The sequence below is a fragment of the Motacilla alba genome, chromosome 2, assembly GCF_015832195.1.
Source record: "Motacilla alba alba isolate MOTALB_02 chromosome 2, Motacilla_alba_V1.0_pri, whole genome shotgun sequence".
Taxonomy (NCBI): Eukaryota; Metazoa; Chordata; class Aves; order Passeriformes; family Motacillidae; genus Motacilla; species Motacilla alba.
This window is the reverse complement of record NC_052017.1, coordinates 109,794,005-109,812,909: the sequence shown is the minus strand read 5'-3', so window position 1 is coordinate 109,812,909 and position 18,905 is coordinate 109,794,005. Positions and strand designations below refer to the sequence as shown.

General features: G+C 40.6%; 1 protein-coding gene across 6 annotated transcripts in view; it reads right to left on the bottom strand.

Annotated features, from left to right (window-relative positions):
• The window catches only part of MAPRE2 (microtubule associated protein RP/EB family member 2), a 99,357-nt gene that overhangs the window by 33,932 nt on the left and 46,520 nt on the right, over positions 1-18,905 (bottom strand). For 5 of the 6 annotated variants that reach the window (XM_038162920.1, XM_038162882.1, XM_038162901.1 and 2 more), the window contains one exon: positions 4,014-4,141. The exons of the other annotated variant lie outside the window; for it this stretch is intronic. In XM_038162920.1, coding sequence (XP_038018848.1) covers positions 4,014-4,134 — 121 coding nt within the window. In that variant the 5' untranslated portion in view covers positions 4,135-4,141. The remainder of the gene's footprint in view (positions 1-4,013; positions 4,142-18,905) is intronic. 6 annotated transcript variants of the gene reach the window in all.

Sequence of the window (18,905 nt, the reverse complement as noted above, 5' to 3'; positions counted from 1 at the left end):
TGAATATACTCTCATGTAACACTAACAGTCATGAAAAGCCCTGCAACACATACACTTGGTATTCCTTAGAGATAAAAAACAGCCTTACTAAAGAAAATTCAGCTATTAGCTGCTTAGTCAGAATTCTTTCTAAGAAACCACTGTGTATTCCTTAAAAAATATAGCATGACTCCTAAGAAACAACTGATGTCATACTTCATATGAAACTCCTCTTCACCAAACCCATGGGTTTTGCACATGGGATCCTACGACATTACATCCTCTCAATTGTTCCCCATAATATTTCATTGATGTATCAAATGAAATGCTCTCTCTAAAGCCAATCTAAAGGGAATGCACTATGCCATCTATTAAAACCATGGTTTATAAATTTCATGTTCAGGTAAAACAATTTTGCAGGAAATCAAACCCAGAGTCCAAAAACTGACAATATGACACATGTCTAAAGCAAAGGATTGTATTGAGATGCTTGGAGAGATTTTCCCTGTTCAGTTGTCAAAACTAAATTACCAGAGGAGCTGCAGACTGAATTAAGACTCTCCAGGGCTGCACCCATCCATAACCTGGCTTTCTTGGCACATCACTACCACAGCAGGCATTCAGAAAGCTCAGGAGACACTGCACTTTGCTCGGCCTACTTAGCAGAGACAAAAACCACATCTAAGACTCCCAAAGAATACAAATACTTTATGACTAAGCCAAACTGTTCCTCTGCTGCTCCTCATCCTAGCAGCTCTGTTCCTCTAAGTGGAAATCAAGAAACAGGCTGGTATTGCTACAGTATGTGTGTTATCAAAGATACTTCTCCATAGCAATGAGGAAAAGGAGGTCAGATTGCTTTTTCTGTCATTGTCACTACTGTCACATTAAGTTTCAGATGTGTTCTGAATAAAGCCTTTAGTTAAGGCAGAATGTCACATTATTCCTTCTTGCTTAAGCTCTGAATGTCAAAAATTATTGCTAGGTTGGCTGCAAAATGTGGGCACCCGTGAGGTCTCTCAGCCAGGTGCTGAACACCAGCATATGCCATATCTAGGTTGCTCCTACCTCCTAAAAGTAACTCCTTTGAGCTTTTAATTCAGATATAACATCCCCCCTGCTTTCCCTCTCCCATGTTTTTTGGCCCCACATTTAGCTTTTCCTGGCACTTTGATTGCTCCTTATTAACAAAAATGAACAAGAAGTGAGTAGTCATAAAACAGCATGACTAATGTTAATGCTTTTTTCTAATAAAGAAGAAAATGTCCATACAATTTTACAGTAGATTATAAAAATTCAGTTACAGCAGCTCTGCAGATCTCTGTTAATACTCATAGCTGTAAAGAGTTTCCCACATATTCCTTCCCTTTGAAGTCCTGGAGAAAGGCTCATATTTTATGGAAACAAGCATTAATCTGCATGAAAGCTGCCAATGGTTCAAGGGACCTCAGCCAAGGAATGCCAGAATGAATGAGTTAGACTGGCCATTCTCAAACTGCAGTCCATACCATGCTTGCTTGCTGGTGCTCTGCCTACTAGTTGGCTCAATGTACTGCTGTTGCCTTAGTATCTCTCTTGAAAGCTATCTGGAAATAGGCTAAATAAAATATGTGTACATTTAATAAATTGCTTTGAGTTTACACAGTAAACTATATTAAATACAGAAAGATTCTCAAACCTGCTTGTCCATCTGTCTTCAATCCCTACACATGGATGCTCTGCACAAAAGAAATGAACTATGCAGTCTCAAATGGGAAGAACCTATTAAGACTAAGATTACTTTGCTCTAGTGTCTGCAAAAATCTATCAATGTTTAGATTCATCAGTTCAGAGAGTAAAGTCCTCCCAAACACAGGAAGTACTGTGCTAGAATGCTTCTTTAGATAAGGAGCTACTAAAGCCCCTACTGGATTGTAAAGCACATGAATGTAAAAACAGGAATGTGTAAGCATCAAGTTCGACTACCAAATCAAATGGGGAAATTCAAATTAACAGCTTTCACCCGTAAAGACAAGAATGTAGAGGCATCAGGTAGCAATATCAATACAATCCAGGAAATTCTAAAGGAAGAAAAGATTTAATTTTATACAGAATGGAGTAAGAGCTGCAATGAGATGACCCTTTTTTAGTTCTTCCCTTGAGGTGTGTGCCAAAATCCTCTCTGTAGGTCACAGAAAAAGTTGTATAAGAAGCTGTGTAATGAAATGGGACAGTGGATTTGTGACAGTTCCCATGCTTTTCCCCTCCTTGCCCCACCCAGCTGAAGTCTCTGTATCTGATCTTCTTACATAACTTTAACTCATTTTATTCTGCTTAGTCAATATTTTCTTCAGTCACTTCTCTCTTGTTTTCAGAAACAGTTTTGGTGAAGTTTTTTATGTCTTAGTTGTTTTTTTGTTGGGTGGGTTTTTTGTGTAAGCCCACACACATTTAACTTGATTGAGAACTCACTTCAAAAGCTTCCTTTCAACTATTTATGAGCATTTAAATAGCTACATAGGAACAAGTCAATAACTTGTCTACTATGCTTCCTGTTTCAAACAATAGCAAACTTTGGGTATTTTGGGATGCAAATGTGCACTTCCTTTTACGTTTCTATCTCTTTCAGTGTGTGCATGCATGCATCTATCTGTATCTATCTATAGCAACTCCCTGTGTGAATTCTGTCTTTATATATACTGAAATAAAATACTTAGGCTAACTTCCTAACATGTAAATATAACAACAGCTAGAGATAACACTTCGATTTCAAGTTTAATAACAGTTAAAAAAATATTTCCCTTGGTCTATGTCTTCAGTTGTTCAGATTATATCAGTTGCTTACATTGACTTTATCCTGCACTTTTTCAACCTCATTTTTATGGTTGTTGTGCAAGGCTGCAAGTATGGTACTCTACTTCTGCAGCTGAAAATTGTTTTTTTAAATTTTGAAGGATAGGCTATAACAATCAGCCTGAAAGGATTACTTGTATCTTTCAGGGAACATCTCTGAGACAGAAAATTTACCCAGAATTATAGGTAAAATCAAATATATGAATATAAGGCCCCATTTATTAATTTTGTCTGAACCAAGAAATAGCTGAATTCTGGTCATGTGGTTCCTCTTCCATGTGCTTTGAGCACTGTCTTCATAAGATAAGATAGTACCTTCATAAAATATTCCCAGCATGTTAGTTGTCTGGAAGTAGCAACCTAAGTTAGATCTCCTCCACCACAAACTCCTCCTCCACCAAGCATCCTCAGATTTAAAAATCACAGTTGGAAATCAGAAAGAAATCATTCCCCAGGGGCATGTATATTCACAGTGAAACATCATCCTTTTTCTGTGTAATTTCTAGCCATCACGTAGTTACAGACCCTGTTGTTTATCACCCATCTTCTAGTTGCAACTCTGATTAACCAAAATGTCTGAAGTATTCAAACCATTACTGTTTTTCCCAGGCTCATGACCAAATTTACTTACAACAGTAACTCAGATTTAAAGAGAAGCAGGCAGACTTTGACACAGTTCTAAAGCCCTCATAGCAGCTAAAGCCTCGTTTCCTCAAATTGATGTTTTTTCTTCATCAAAGTATTTTTTTTTGTGCTCTTTTCCTGCAGGCATCAGCGGGGTTTTGAGAAACCTCAGGAAGGAAAAGGAACTGGAGAATTTTGTTCATCTGAGGTGTTGGTTCTCTATTTGTCTCTTTCTCAGTTATGTCCACTCTCCATTTGAAAAGATACCACTTTAGTGGCTTTAAAACACTAAAAAACTTATCACTGTATTCTTTGCTTGCTTAGCCAACCTTTTTATTACTTCTATGTATCTCCTGCTACATTTGTCCCATTCACCTCTGCCTTTGTTATGCTTTCCCAAGGTACCTTATCTTCCCATGATTAACACAAACGCAAAAATGCTTCCTGTGCACATACATTAGTCTCTTTTTTCAGAGTAACTGGTTTCTGTCAAAGTTAAAAGTTATCTATTTTCAACAAATCAGACTTTTAAAGTGGTTTTAAAATAAACATTTATAGAGCATACCGTGCCTTCTTACCTGAACAGAGTTGTTCAACTTTTGTGTAGTTTAAAGCTAATATATCATTAACCCATGCAATGATGTCATGTCTGCTCATAGTCTCCTGGGTTATAGAGGTAGAGTACACGTTGACCGCCATTCCCCAACTAGGAAAAAAAGAGAGACAAAAAATATTTTTGACATTTTGGTAATTGTTTTCTAAATACAATGAATATATGCTTCCTGTTCAAAAGAGGGAAAGAAAACTCAAACCTCTCTCTTATTTATTGAGAAAGGAGGGGTAATTTTTATTCTTTGATGATACATAACCTCCTCAATGTCCTCTTGGAACCTATGAACATATTCCTCTGGCTGTCACTGTGAACTTAAAGAACATACAAACCTATGGTACTCTCCTTCATGCCAATAAGGTAGAAAAAATATCCAGAATCAGACCTAAAGATACACAGACAGCATCAGAGACCCAAGATTTTGTCACATTGTGCTACATCAACATAGTGATCTGACATCTGCCTGTTTTTTGCCACTGCAGGATGATCAGGCTCCCTAAACCAACATTAAATTTTAAGTAACTTCTAAATGATCAAGTAGCTGTTCTATTACTGATTTCTTACTGGGACAGGGCCCTTTTGGATCATTAATTCAGTTCCTAACAGTCATAGAGTGAATATCAAATAATCTCTGTTATCAATGTACCAACGTCTATCTTGAAAGCAACTGAGAATTGCACCCTCAGCTGTGTAGTTGGAAAACTGCCGTGGAGCCTGGTTCTTCTCAAACATTAGGAGCATTTCCTCTCAGCTTAAACCCATTTGTTCTTCTGCCAACATTATCCTCCAGCCCTAATTGCTTTTTCTTCCCCAGAGTGGATTTTCTAATGCTTTAGAGACAGCACTCAGTGTCTGTCCCAATGCCCAGGTAGTCTAGATTAAACAAATCAATGTGAGTCTCTTATATCAAGTCAGACTTTCACTGACTGGTCATGCCAGCAGTCCTTCTTGAACAGACAGTTTCAAACAGTGTTCAGACAACATTTCACTGAGACCTTGGTAAATGGCACTCTGTGCTTGAAGTTTTCACAGCTACATCACCTTAGATAGATTCTTCTAGCAAAGGTCCCTCCCTGGAAGCTGGCAATTCATAGTAGCTTCTATAATCTTCCCAGGTACACAGACCAGAAATACATACTACTGAACTTTGCTCCCTATTATCCTACCCCAGTCACATCTTTCTGTTGCAAGATGTTGCGAAGAGAAAACATGAGCACACTCAAGTTTATCTCATCAGCAGTTTCAAAGAGCAGAATCAAGTTCAGGGGGAGAGAGAGTAAGTAATGTTCCTGTGAGTAACGGGCTTCAGAAAGTCCACTAGAAGCAATCCAAGTATGAAGTGTCTCAGAACTGACCAAAGAGTCAAAGCTGAAAGATTATTCTTGGTTTCTTGGGAACTGCACACCTTAGTCTCTCGTGGCAATCTGTAGCTAATACTTATCTGTCTAGCTTTGGTGCCAATCCTGCCATCTCAGCTTTGGACTTCAACTTTCTAAGTCAATGCAAGAGAGCAGGAGAGGAGGATCTCCTCTGTAGGATCCAAGGAGGTCTGCATGGACTATTTCCATTGAGAATTTGCAGTAATGTAACCCTTTGAAGCCCAACAGACAATTCTGCAGGGAACACAAAGACTGCAGATTAACTCCACCCATAGTCCCATGTGCTAACTAGGTGGGGCAACCTAGGTAAAATGTGAAATGGGAAAAATCTACCAGCACAAAACTTGACTTGGTAACATGTAAGTGTATTAGTACATGACACAGAGAATAAATTTAAATACAAGATTACTAAATTCATAGTACAGGTCACTTTCTAGGAAACAAATCTCACAAACAGAAAGTTATTCAAGTTGTTCCCACTACTGACATTAAGATGCAAGACATAAAATCCTCAAATTTGCTTTATAAGGAATTAAAGAAAGAAGAGAGAGAGAGAGAGAGAGAGAGAGAAAATAGGGTTGAAAAAATTCATGCTCCAATAGTCAGGCAACCACTGCCAGAAATTCATTCAGAACCAGGCTGCCTCCCTATCCACTCAGTACAGGCAGCTCTGGAGCATGGAAGGAATCAGCCCATGCTCAGACTGCTCTGTTCTTCCCGCGGGCTAGCATGCCACACAGCCGGTTGTGTGAACACTGCCCTGTATTCACTGTAAGAGTTAGCAAAGGTCGCTTTCTTGGCATGCACTAAGTGCTTGGACTGAATCAAGTGCTAGGAACAAAGTTTTAGAAACAGGGAGTGCCCTTTTCCTCTTAAAACTACACCATAATGGCTAACCATAAAAGCTTAGCTTCAACATCAGGGTGGAAGGCACGGAGCAGGCAAACAACCCCTTTGATACTAATGGCATCTGAAGTTTGAAACATCTGGGTTTTATTTTATTATTTTTAGCCTTTTTATATAGATAAAAAACTAACAGAAAGATAGTACCACTGTCACCATTAAACTAACATGTCAAATATTGTATGTAAGATCAGTTGAAATAACAGATTAATAGTGAATTTAATACTCACTAAGAATTAATAGTGAGCCTAATAATAACACTTCAATACAGAGGAGTACACTCAACTCTACAGCAACTGAAGATATTTAGATGAGAACATTTGAAATAAAGCTACTCTGATCTGTAATTGTCACTACTTCAAGAACATTTTAATTGGCCTCTGAGGCCAGGCAGAGCTCAGAAAAACCATCATCTACTAGCAGTGAAAAGGGAAAGTTCACTTTGTTAAAAAGATCAAGAAAATACACATACACAGAGAGAGGAAGCAGAACTTCCTTCATCACCTTTTTCCACAAAGAACTGCAAAGAGAAATAACCATCCTTCTGCAACCCACAGGGGAGCAAACAACTTCCTCTGCTGCATTGCATGGGGTGGGGAATTCTACTGCAGGAAACTGTGAGTAAATGAATAACCTTGAATTTTACAATGCTATCCTGAAGGATACCTGTAATACAACTTATGCTACATCTGTGAATTAATTATTATGGTCTAAGGGTCAAACAAAAGTTCAGACTATTTATTAGAGACGGGTTCAAGCTATTAGAGACAAGAGCTTCAGATTTGTACACAATTGTAACCAAAGGCAAAATGAATCAGAATTTCTGTTAAAAAACTCAATAACATGCCACTGCCATTCATTCTTAAGTGTTTTGTTGACATATATGTGAATATTCCACAGCTGCTTCCCTTGAAAGAGTTCACCCTCTCTTTGCATCTCTTGTTCCCCACCCTCCTACTGGTTATGTTCTAAATAAACTCAGCTGGGAAATGTTTCCTTTACAGTAAGCATATTCTAATTTGGTGCTCAGATACACACATATCCTGTTTGCCACACAGAGAGACCTCAAACAAAACAAAAAAGAAGGGGGGAAAAAAAAAGAACAAGCAGATGTAGGTAGTGCAGCTACCATGCTCAGCAACAGTCAAGAACCTCTGTGCTCAACATCTACAGCTGGGCTGGGGTTTTCTGCAAGACTGAGTTCTCAAAGTGCTGAAGTACTCTGAAAAATGTGATCCATCTTCAAAACACATTAATAAACATGTGTAAGCTGATGCAAGAGAACAGCTGGACAGGTGGAAACACACAGGCCACTCTGAACAGCCAAGTAGCTAACAACTTGATTTTATGTTGTAATACACAACTTCTTTCCAATAACATTATTTACATTTCCAACTTGTTAGGCTTTCACTCGTTTACACTGAAGGCTCCGAATCACAAGATTGCAATGAGGCTCACACAAGCCTTAAAACCGGTATCTACCTGGTATCTTCAGAATTCCATGGAGGTGCCTTGTGATTCTATAGCAACTGAAAGCCGACTGAAGATAGCACATCATACCTCCCACTTCAGGAGGCACAGGGGGAGATTAAAAACCTCTGGCTGTTACAGTACTGCCTAAGCACAAAGGACTCTCCCTTGTTTTACTTCAAGCCCAAGGAGAGTCTTCATATATTAGTCTAGGCCATTTCAGAAAAACACTTTACACATGCTCAACTACACACCACAAACATGAGTTCGGAGGATTGGACAGGTGCCGAAAATCATGCACATGCTTAAACAGTTTCCCCAGTTAGAAATATACTGGCTCAGCATGCCTGACAGTAAACATTACACCCAAAAGTATATTAAATTTTAAGGCATTTTATGTAGCATTGAACATTGAGATATTGGGTATTTTCCACTGCTCTTGCTGCAGATAACTTCAGTTGCTACAAGGTATTATTCAGCTGTTCTTAGGGACAGTTTTGCAAGAAGCACATTGCCTTTATTTTTCCAGGGATAAACTAACAGTTGTTGACAGCAGAAGCTGTATCACAACAAACCAGTAATAATGACAAGACTAGAAGGATTACAGCAATGAATCTATTTGTAGTGTAAAACCTCACCACACTTGCCATCACCTCTGAATCTGCAAGGCCTTCACATTTTTGCAGAATAGGCAAGGTTGGAAGGGACCACTGCAGTCCAAGCTCCCTGCCCAAGCAGGGCCACCTAGAGCACATTACTCAGCATTGTGTCCAGATGGCTTCTGATTATCTCCAGAGAAAGAGACTCCAACTTCTCTGGGGAACCTGTTTCAGTGCTCACTCACCCTTACAGTAAAGAATTTCTTCCTTGTGGTCAGGTGGAACCTCCTGTGTTCCAGTTTCTGCCCACTGCCTCTCAATTAGTACAAATAGACATATTTGTATTAAATAGTAATGCAAAGAGACAAAGAGGTACTAAGTTTTTAAATGCAGTGGAAAGTCCGTGTGACAGTGCAGAGGAACCTTCTGGAAGCTGGCACCTGATAAGATACGGCCAATAAAACTAAAGATTCCACACCAAAAATTACTAAAGCAGGAGATAACAGCAGAAAGGCTAAGATGAAGCTGAGTGAGACTGCTGCAGCTGCTGGTGAAAAGGCTGTCCAGATTAAAGCTACTGCAAAAACAAAGAAATCCCTGAAGGAAGAGACCTGCCAGATTCAGTGGATAAATCCCTGTACAAGGAAAATTCATCCTTTTATACCATCCTGAAATGACAACTGATTTGCAGCTGGACCTTGCCTGTTTCTTGAACATTCCCTGCACACAGCTGTAGCCACAGTCATTAGAGACCAGTTGTGCTTGAGGTTGGCTGTATAGAAAGGAGTCCCGCAGACAGAAAATCAACACAAAAAGCTCCTGTGCGGTGCTGACAACACTGTTCTTACTCTCCCTTTTGACTTATGCTGTACTTCTGCAGCAAATATCATGGCATCAGAGTGCAGCAACTGCAGTGATATTTGCAGCAAGCAACACAAAGGCTCTATCTAGCCAGAAACTGGATCAGAGACAAAATTAATCACAATGAGGTACTGCCATGGGGAAAGGAAAAAAAAAAATGAAAGAAAAGAAAATCAAAAGAATCCTGTGATTATAATACCGTGAGAAATTCATGTTTTTAAATGCTGAATGTCAAATCTCTTTTGCACTCTTCCCATGTTACTAAATAGAGCTGAAATGCTAAAAATATTTTTATTTTCTGTACATCTCACTCACTTCTGAATGCCATTTTACATTTACCACAAGGATCTGACTTAACCTAAAACGATTTGTGAAGTACTCTACAAAGGCTAGATGAAACTGAGGCAATCCATGTACATTTTATGGCTTGAATATTGCCGGATTATCACTGAACACAGACAACAGCATATTTTCTATTGTTTTCATTGCACTTCCCTGTTTAAATGCAAGTGAAATTAGAGTAATAGAGATGCACTCTGATTGGATTAGGGAATTTTTCTTCTTTTAAATTAGAGGCTTCCTGCCAATGCTGGGATGTTCTGACCTACATAAATGTTTATGATGGGTATAAAGGACTGATTTAGAGCCAAATCTGAGTATCTTTTATAAAGGCTCCTGGTAATTCGGGTTTGTGCTTTAGAAAACTTACCACCCCCCCAAAAGCAACTGATCTGTGAGGCAGAAAAATACTGATTCTTTTTCAGATATTCAGTTTCCTCAAATGTGAAAAACACAACCAGAAGTATTCCAATAATATGCACAACTTGAGCCAAACCCTCTGATATGGCCTAATAACTAGCAATGCATTACACTGTATACCGCAAAGCATTTAGAAATAGTTAGAAATTTATTTACTAACCAGTTATTAAACTGGGGTAGTTCACAAAAATGAAAAGAACAGTTTCAAATTCCAGGACAATTATTTGGTGCTTTGAAGACTTCAGGGCACCTAAAGGTCCACCTGAGAAGGACAAACCCCATTCCCTGACTCGCATCTGGCAGTCATGTTTGCATTCACTTGAATCTGCCAGTTGTATTTCAATTATCATAAGATTTTATTTCTCCAACTACATTCTCACTCCTGCAGCCACAGAAACTGTGGCAATGAAACAGCAATGTCATGTCTCCACAGTAACAAAATTCCTTTTTTTTCAGGGTTCACCTTTGCCATCACAAGTACAATGCAATAATAACACCTAACTACGTAATATCTTCATTATGGCTGAAAGTATTTGCATGCTCTGAAAGGTTCTTTATCAATTTCTGTAAGGAAACAAATGTTAATTAAAAAAAAAAAAAGCATTCTTGACAAAGGACAGAGGTTCAAGAAAGGCAGACATCAATCGCTTACACAAAACGGAAGCAATTTAGAGCCTCTGGTCACCACCATTTCCATACAGGTATATTTACTCTGGTTAGAAATGAACCACAGCAGTGCACAGCACCCTCAAACCACACCTTAGAGCAGTTGAACAAAGCAATAGTAATGTTTTCTGCTGAACAGACAGGCTCTGTTTAACATGGTGTAAGGACACAAAAATTTCAGTATAAAAAGAATGTGACTACAAATTAAGAAGGCATTTTATTAATGATGAACAACAAAAATCCTTTGAAGCAGGCTGAACAAGAGGAACCTATCCATGGCAAGGCTGCAATGCTAAAAAACTTCACTGCCTTGACTTACAGTTATTACCCTCCCCCTGCCAAGGCTTTCAACTCTAAGATCTTAAGCTTGAATTGCTGCTCTGATGCCCTGAAGTAAGAGATTCAACCTGTCAAATTTTCACAATAGACGCTGGCAACTAGTCTACCTTTCACAATAGACAAGGGGATTGTGAAGGGGAAAAAAATAAAAAAGGTTGATTCAAAGGAAAATAATTCTCAGACTTAAACAATAAACTCAAGACAATTAGAAACACCTACATTTTAGAAAACCGAAGATGTCTATGACCATTTTGTAACTAGAAAATCCCTAGAAAGCTGATAAGTAAACCAACTTTTAATTTTCTGTTAAACAAAGTCTCAATTCATCCAGACACAAGAAGGAACTTCAATTCTCCTTTTTTTTTCATTTTCTTCCCTTATGGATAACAGTTTACCAAGCAAACATGCAGACATTACTAAAGGATTTCCAAGAGATTAAAAACGTGCCATAGAGCAAGGTAACATCAGTGCTGATCACTGAAGAAAGGATGCCTTGAGAGGCAGCCCATGCAAGCAAACCTCAGTTCCTAGCCTAAGCACTGAAAATAACAGGGGAACCACTTATTATTTTGCTCCCACGAGTTGGTGGATGAGTAGTTTCACTTTCAACTTTTCAGGAGATTTCTTTAGTGAATGCAGACTTTGGGAAAAATGAAGACAGCAGCGGAGGAGAGCTTGTTCCCAAATCCACTGGCCCCACTGAGCGCAGCCTGTGAACTTCCAGGCAAAACACGGCGGGCACAGCCACCCACTCAAGCAGCCACCTGCATCTACACCAAGGAATACCTGCCCGTGATTAGGAAGGGCTAAGAACGAGCAGAAACCCTGATTAAGAGCAGGCAGCAGCGCTGGGCACTGGGGCTGCAGGGCACCGAGGCACTGTGTCAGAGGCAGAGCCCAGCAGCAGCTCTGGCAGCCCAGCAGCAGCTCTGGCAGCCCGGCTGCTCCCCGCTCCTGCCATTTCCGCCTTTTAAGTCCAGAAAACACTGCGGGCAGGCTTGGGAGTTCCAGCAGGGATGAGATCCAACCAGAGACAGATGAAGTCACCAAATGAATTTAGTTTTGACCTATCCGGGGTTTCGCTGCCCCCTCCTCCTCTCCAGCGTGTATACATTCCGAGGTGAAAGGCTAAAGTAACACGCTGATTTACTCCAAGCATAACCTAATGGCAAATGAGATTTTGTAATACTATACAGCCCTCCTGACGGGGGCCTGAGCAGCCTCCAAGCGCCTCACAAGCCTGCAGAGCCAGGCAAGAGAGGCAGTGAGTCAGCAGGAGACAGGCACTGAACATCCACGGGTTTCAGAAGAGGACAAGTCTGGGAAGAAGGGAAAACAGGAGGATTCAACAAGGGGAAATGCAATGCCTTTCTCCTAACACATAGCTGCTGTTTTCTAACAATAGACTGCAGTACACTTTAAAAACCTTGGCTGTCCAAGGCAGGCAAAGCTAAGGAGCAGAGAACTCCCATGGGAAACCTCTTGCACCAGCTAAAGAGGCACTGCGGTACAGCTTTCCCACTCACAAATGATGCACTGTGTTACAGAGCACAAGGATTTGGTCATGCATCAACTCTTCTTTCTCCTACATTAAAAACCAGTGTAGATATGCACTGATTTATGCATTGAAACATTTATTGTAACCTTAATATACATATATGTTAGAATCACAGGGTATCAGGAGTCAGAAGGTGCCCAGCAAGGATCATTGAGTCCAACTCTGTTCTTGCAGAAAATGAGGCCCTTTTTAAGTGGCCTTCTAGGGCCACCTTCCCTTTGAAAGTTCCTGGAGTGATACCAAGTAAGGGACGAGAAACAGCCCAGCAACCACTCATGCAACCATCCCAGCACCCGTGGGCAGAGGTGCCAGAGCACAGCGTGCACGACAGAGCTGCTGAGGTATCGGCCAGGCAGCCAGCTCCACTCCATCCCTGAACAAGTCATCCTGGCAGGAAGGTGACCACACTGATCAGGGATATAAGACAATGTTTATTTTAAGCCCTGAAGCTGTAAACAAGCATGTGACAACAGATGAAGCAACAGGCAACCATGCTAGCTGCTTTCACTGGTGCATCACTCTCTAAAACATGCCTGTGTATTTTTGTAATGAAAATATTAAGCTTTAGTATGACTGCTCAGACTTCCCACTGCTATCACAGCTCTGCTGCCATTTGGGGGGAAAGGAGAAGCACCAGGCTTTCTGCTGGGAATGCAGGACCAAGCTCCAGACCACACCTGTGACACAAACCAGCTGAAAGTCCCCTGCCAGCACTGCCTCTGCAGGCCACTGCACCAACATGCTGCAGAGCTTTTTACTAGGCTCTGAGGCAAACCCCTTCCCTCTTCTCCCTCAACCCCTGGTGAAAGCTAGACTAAAAATAATAATAACGATAATAATAAATCTTGGAGTTCTGACATCTCCAATGCTGCGAATATAGGCCCAAATAAATACCCCTGCCATTGGCTTATTACAAACTCCCTACAAACCATTTCTAATATTACACAGACTGCAAGTGTTAAGACTATGAGCCACAACACTTAAATTTGGTTTTGGATACTAAAGTAACTTGACCTGTTCCCTTGTTCTCATGAGTTAACACTATAACAGAGAAAGAAGCACTCTTAAATTATTCTGGTGCCCAACATACTACTGGTAAATGACATATCTTAAGAATTAATCTTACCAAGTACTATGTAGAACAGAGCTGAACTTCAAAGTGCAATTGCTTAACTGCTAAATTAATTTTGGAGTAACTAAAACCAGAATTCACTAATCCTTCATGAAGTAAATTGCCCTGTAGGAACATTCTAGCTCAGCCATCTGTGATTTATGTAACATATTACTCTTGCTGTGTGCCAGACTGATTTAACCACAGACTGATTTTACCATTGTTGCAGTACTAACATAATTGGTGTCTACCAGCATCAAGTAAAGCTTCGCCAAAACTTCTTTTTTCAACCATGTTGGTCTTTGAAGATCTCTGAAACTGCAACTACAACTGGACAGATTTTAACTTTTAACATCTTCTGCCTGTCTAAAGGGGGAAATCCCCAAAGCTTTGTTTTCTAAATAATGTTCTTTAAAAGGTGCTTACTGCTTTGATGTAACTGTGATTGTAGAAACTGAATTACTTATTACACTCTTCATCTACAAGCCCCAGTAAAGCCTTGCACCTTAAGCTAAGAGAAGCATAGATGTACTGTTTAATAGGATTTGGCCTCCTTTCATGGAATATCTTGAGGTTAATTCCTAAAGTGTATTGCTTCCAGCTGGCAAACAGTAACATTACCAAGTTCAACTCTCACAATAAACAAGGAAGAAAAAAGTTTATTGCTTGAATTGCCTTCAACTAGATGTAAGTGCAGTTACGAAGGTTATCTGGGCTGCAATGTGGATATTCAGTTGCTTCAACCCTCTTTAGTGTTGCTGCAGGCCACGCGACAAGACAGCTCTGCACCACTCCCTGTAAGAGCACATCAAACTAAGCAGACATCTGACACAGTTTAAGAACTGTGCTCACATTTAAGACACTTCCTGCAAATTAAATTTATCAATAATGCTAATATTTTCTGTGTGAAAAAAGCTACAATCCCTTAAAAGCAGAGAAAGCAATTTATCAGCTGTTAACTTCCAGGCATAATCTTCGGTTGCAATGTACACAAATAATTTTATGATACAGCAAAACTATGCCTTTGCTCTGTTGTGTCTCTACAAACTTTCGATCATCCCTGGGTACTAAACTGCAGGAATTGCTCTCAGTGATCCAGAGAACACAATATGAAATTATATGAATATGAATTAATGTAGTGCTGCAGCAGCAGTATTGCTTTCACAAGAATTAAACTAGAAAATGTTTGATATTGTTGAAGTCATACTGAGATTGCATACACATATTTTTCTTTTCCATTTGAAACCTTTGATGACAAGGCTGATTTCTCCTTCCTGGAAGTACAAAAGTTGCTTCCAGATGATATTCCTTTCATTTTTAAAGCATGTGACTTTGTTATTTTGTTTTTTTAAGTCACGAGCTGTTTATGTTTATTAGAGCTACAGAACAGGATCATAAACTGACTCAGGCAGGCAGGGCACTCCAGAGAGATCTGCTCCAGCCTCCCAGTCACTGCAGAAACAGCAAGAGAAGGCTGCCATTTGTCTCAATTTCAAGTCTCTCCAACGACAGATATTCCACAATCCCTTTGGGTAACTTCTGGGGTTTGACCATCCTGGCTGCGTGAACATTTCTCCCAATATCCGAAGTACTTTTCTACTGCTGCAGCTGCTGACGGCCATTGCCTCTCATCCTTTCGCTTTCTTCAAAGAACCTGGCTCCATCTTCCTTACACACAGTCTCCCACTAGACAGATAAGACTGCAGTGAGATCTTCCCCTCTCCTGAGCTGGCTCCTATCCAGACTGACCAAACAGAGGTGACAAGCTCCAGCCCCCTGACCATCCTGGTATCCCTCTGCTCACTTCAGTATGTCATTGTCTCTCGAAGTAGAGAAGCCAATTGCAGACACGGTATGTGAGATGTGGTCTCAGAAGCACCAGAGGGGAAGAATCACTTCCCCGGAGCCGCTGGCTACATGCCTGCCAATGCAGCCCAGCATGGGCTTGGCCTTCTTCCCTGCAAGAGCACACTGCTGACTCATGTTCATCTTGTTCACCAGCACCACCAGGTCCATACTGTGCAACCCTTCAAGAACAACCAGGGGTGTGCATAATGTGGTAGTGGAAAAAAACACCTCATCATATTAAAAATAGAGCTGCTTGAGAGACAAGGCAGTTCTACAGCACCCCTGTGGAACCCACTTGACACTTGGGAGCCACAGATTAAAAATGTGCGCTAGAGAGCCAAACCTCTGCAGGCAGAAATATGCAGAATAACAAAATGGTTTGGGCTGGAAGGGACCTTAAGGATCATATAGTTCTAGCCCCTCTGTCACAGGCAGCAACACCTTCCATTAGACCAGGCTGCCCAAAGCCCCATGCAATCTGGTCCTGAACATTTCCAGAAACTGGGCATCCACAACTTCTCTGAGCAACATGTTTCAGTGTCTCATCACCCCCAAGTATTTATTCTTAATACCTAACCTAAACATACTCTCAGTTTGAAGCAATTGCCCCTTGTCTTACAACTACATAACCTTGTAGAAATTCCCCCTCCAGCTCTCCTGCAAGCCCCATTTAGGTACTGGAAGGTTGTGCTAAAGTCTCCCCAGAGCCTTCTCCCTCTCCAGGCTGAGTAACCCCAGGTGTCTCAGCCTGACTTCATCGCAGATATATCAAAGGAAGAAAAAAAAAAAAAAGATAATATTTCTTATGCCTCCTTGAATCTGACAACTAGCACAACATTAATGTGTTGACTGAAAACAGTATATTTAGACCCTGATTCAGAATCTACATAATGTATAACTTTGAAACATTATTATGGGCAAGCAGCAATATGGACCCCAAACAACTCAATTCAGAAAAATATAACAAACACCATTCTGCATAACAAGGTTTCCAACAGAATGACTAATTACAACTGAATGCTTTCCTTTTGGGAAAATGTATCCCTTCTATCCAACCAATTACCACTGCTTCCCTGTTCTCAGCACTCCTACACACCATGGTCTCTCTGTATACACAAGCTCCCGTGGGACTGTCATATCACTGGGTTATGTGTTCCACTTCCATACAAACAATTACTCATAGATTCTATAGTTATTTTAACAAGCTATGATTTGTGTAACACTGAATCCATAAGTAAAACAAATGAGTACTCTACTTCAAATATTTCAGTGCTTCCTATTCATGATATCACTGGACCAGCTCCACAGAGATTAACCTTAAGAAGCGAAGCATAACAACTGTGTAAGATTTGCCTAAAATGAATTTTCACTCCCCCCAAATTGTTTAATACATACTGCCAGCAAGCCCTTCTGAGCATCAACACTGCATTCCAGAGTGACAGGAAAGAATTTGCATTCATGTGCATCTCTGAATAATTACAGCTGCTTGGGTAGAAAATCTTTATGGTACTAAGGAATCCTGCTGTAGCGGGGGAAATTCACTTGAGTTGCTCCTAAGAGATAAAACTGAAGTGCACAGATCTCAACTAAGGGTTCCACCGAGATCTCTCTCAGGGCTCCAAATTGCCAAGAAACATAATATTGAAAATTAAGCCTCTGAAACAATACAATGCAAGGTGGACATACACAAGGCCAGAAGATCAACAGTACAACCTGCATGGCATATTTCTCTTCAGGCAGAATGATTTGGCACAGTTGAAGGATTTCCTACGGAAGCTACATCCCTAAGTCTCGATTCACTAATGACTGTTTACACTTCCTGTTTGGATAGCATAGCAAAAAACCAGATTTAACACAAAGGCACCCCTCACTAATCATGGGGCTCTATGGTAAACAAGAAATTATTTCAGAGTGGCTAAGCTGAGACATTTAATGGGTGCGCTTCCAGTATACAGAGCCTTCTCTACAAAATATTTGATAACTTAGTATACCACTAGAAAACTAGACAAACTTTTCTCAAAATATCACAGGCAAGATTTTAATCTTGACTTAAATATATCATAGCACAAAACAAGAGAATTGTGCTAAAAAAAAGAGACAACAACACTATTTTTAAACCCCAACAGTTTAGTAAACATGTTTAGTAAACATTTATAGCTGATATTCCCTTTCCCCTCCCACCTAGTTGTAATGAAACAATACGAAGAAGATGCTTTATCGGTGAGTCAGGCAGCAGAGATCTGAGCAAGATCCAAACAGCTCCGCAGTGCGCAGCTAACACCATCCACAGAAGAAACACGGATGTTTTCCATTTACATTCCCCAGCACTGATCCTGGAAGCGAGCGACCAGCGCTGCTAGCTGGAGGCCAGGATTCAGGGAGCGAGGAGGATGCGAGCAGCCAAACGCTGTCCCGGAGCAGTGGAGCCACGCTGCTGCTGCTGCCACCGCGCCACGGCCTTCGTGCCATCCCACTCAGTGGTTGGTGTGATTGAGAGCAGATGCAGCGAGACCACTCGTTTTCAATTATCAAACAAAGGCTGAAAGTTGCGCTTCCAAAGTGCGTGAAAAGCTGGCACACTATTTATCTGCTTCCTTACCAAGCCTTTGCTATAATTAGCTTTGGGCATGAGGAAGGAGAAGAGACTGTCAAATTAAACTAACCTCCCCACTAAACCCCAAAACCTCTGAAGATATTTTTAAATAGTCACACATTCAAATGCCAAGGCTTGAAATGTAGACCTACCACACATTTTCTTTTCTTAGTGGCTCCCAAAACAAGTTTTATATCACAAAAGGTTAGTCCAGGTATGCCCCCTGGAAGAACATTCCTGTGGTCCAGATGAGGTAACTGCATCTCTCTCAAACGAGCCAAAGAAATAGCTTTAATCAAGGTCTCTTGCTCCACAGCCCCACCTCCACATCACCTTTCTTTCACAATGCAGCATATTTTTCAGTGCCTGTTTTCTAGGAAGACTAGATTGAAGGCACAAGGCAGAAGCCAAAATGTCTGTTTCTGAAAGTGCCAGCATCAGGTTCAGCTCTCATGTGTCCCAAACTTGCTCCTTTTTCTGTTAATATGCCAAAAAAACATTGCTGTTGCTATGCAGCTCAACAAGGTAGTTTAAAAAAACCCACATCACACAACAAAAACCAGAACGCAGCCTCCCACCTACAGGATGTTTCTGAAACCCATGGAGGCTGGGTGCAAATTAGGCGTTCTCAGACCTTTATGGTGAGAGCATTTGAGTGTAAACTGAGGAGTTTGAGCTCTCTGAAAATTATCTCAATGTCTTTACACAAACAGGGCTGTCTGTGGAGTGTTTTCTCCCCTCTCTCCCCAGTCCCCAAAAAGTCCCCTCCCTCTT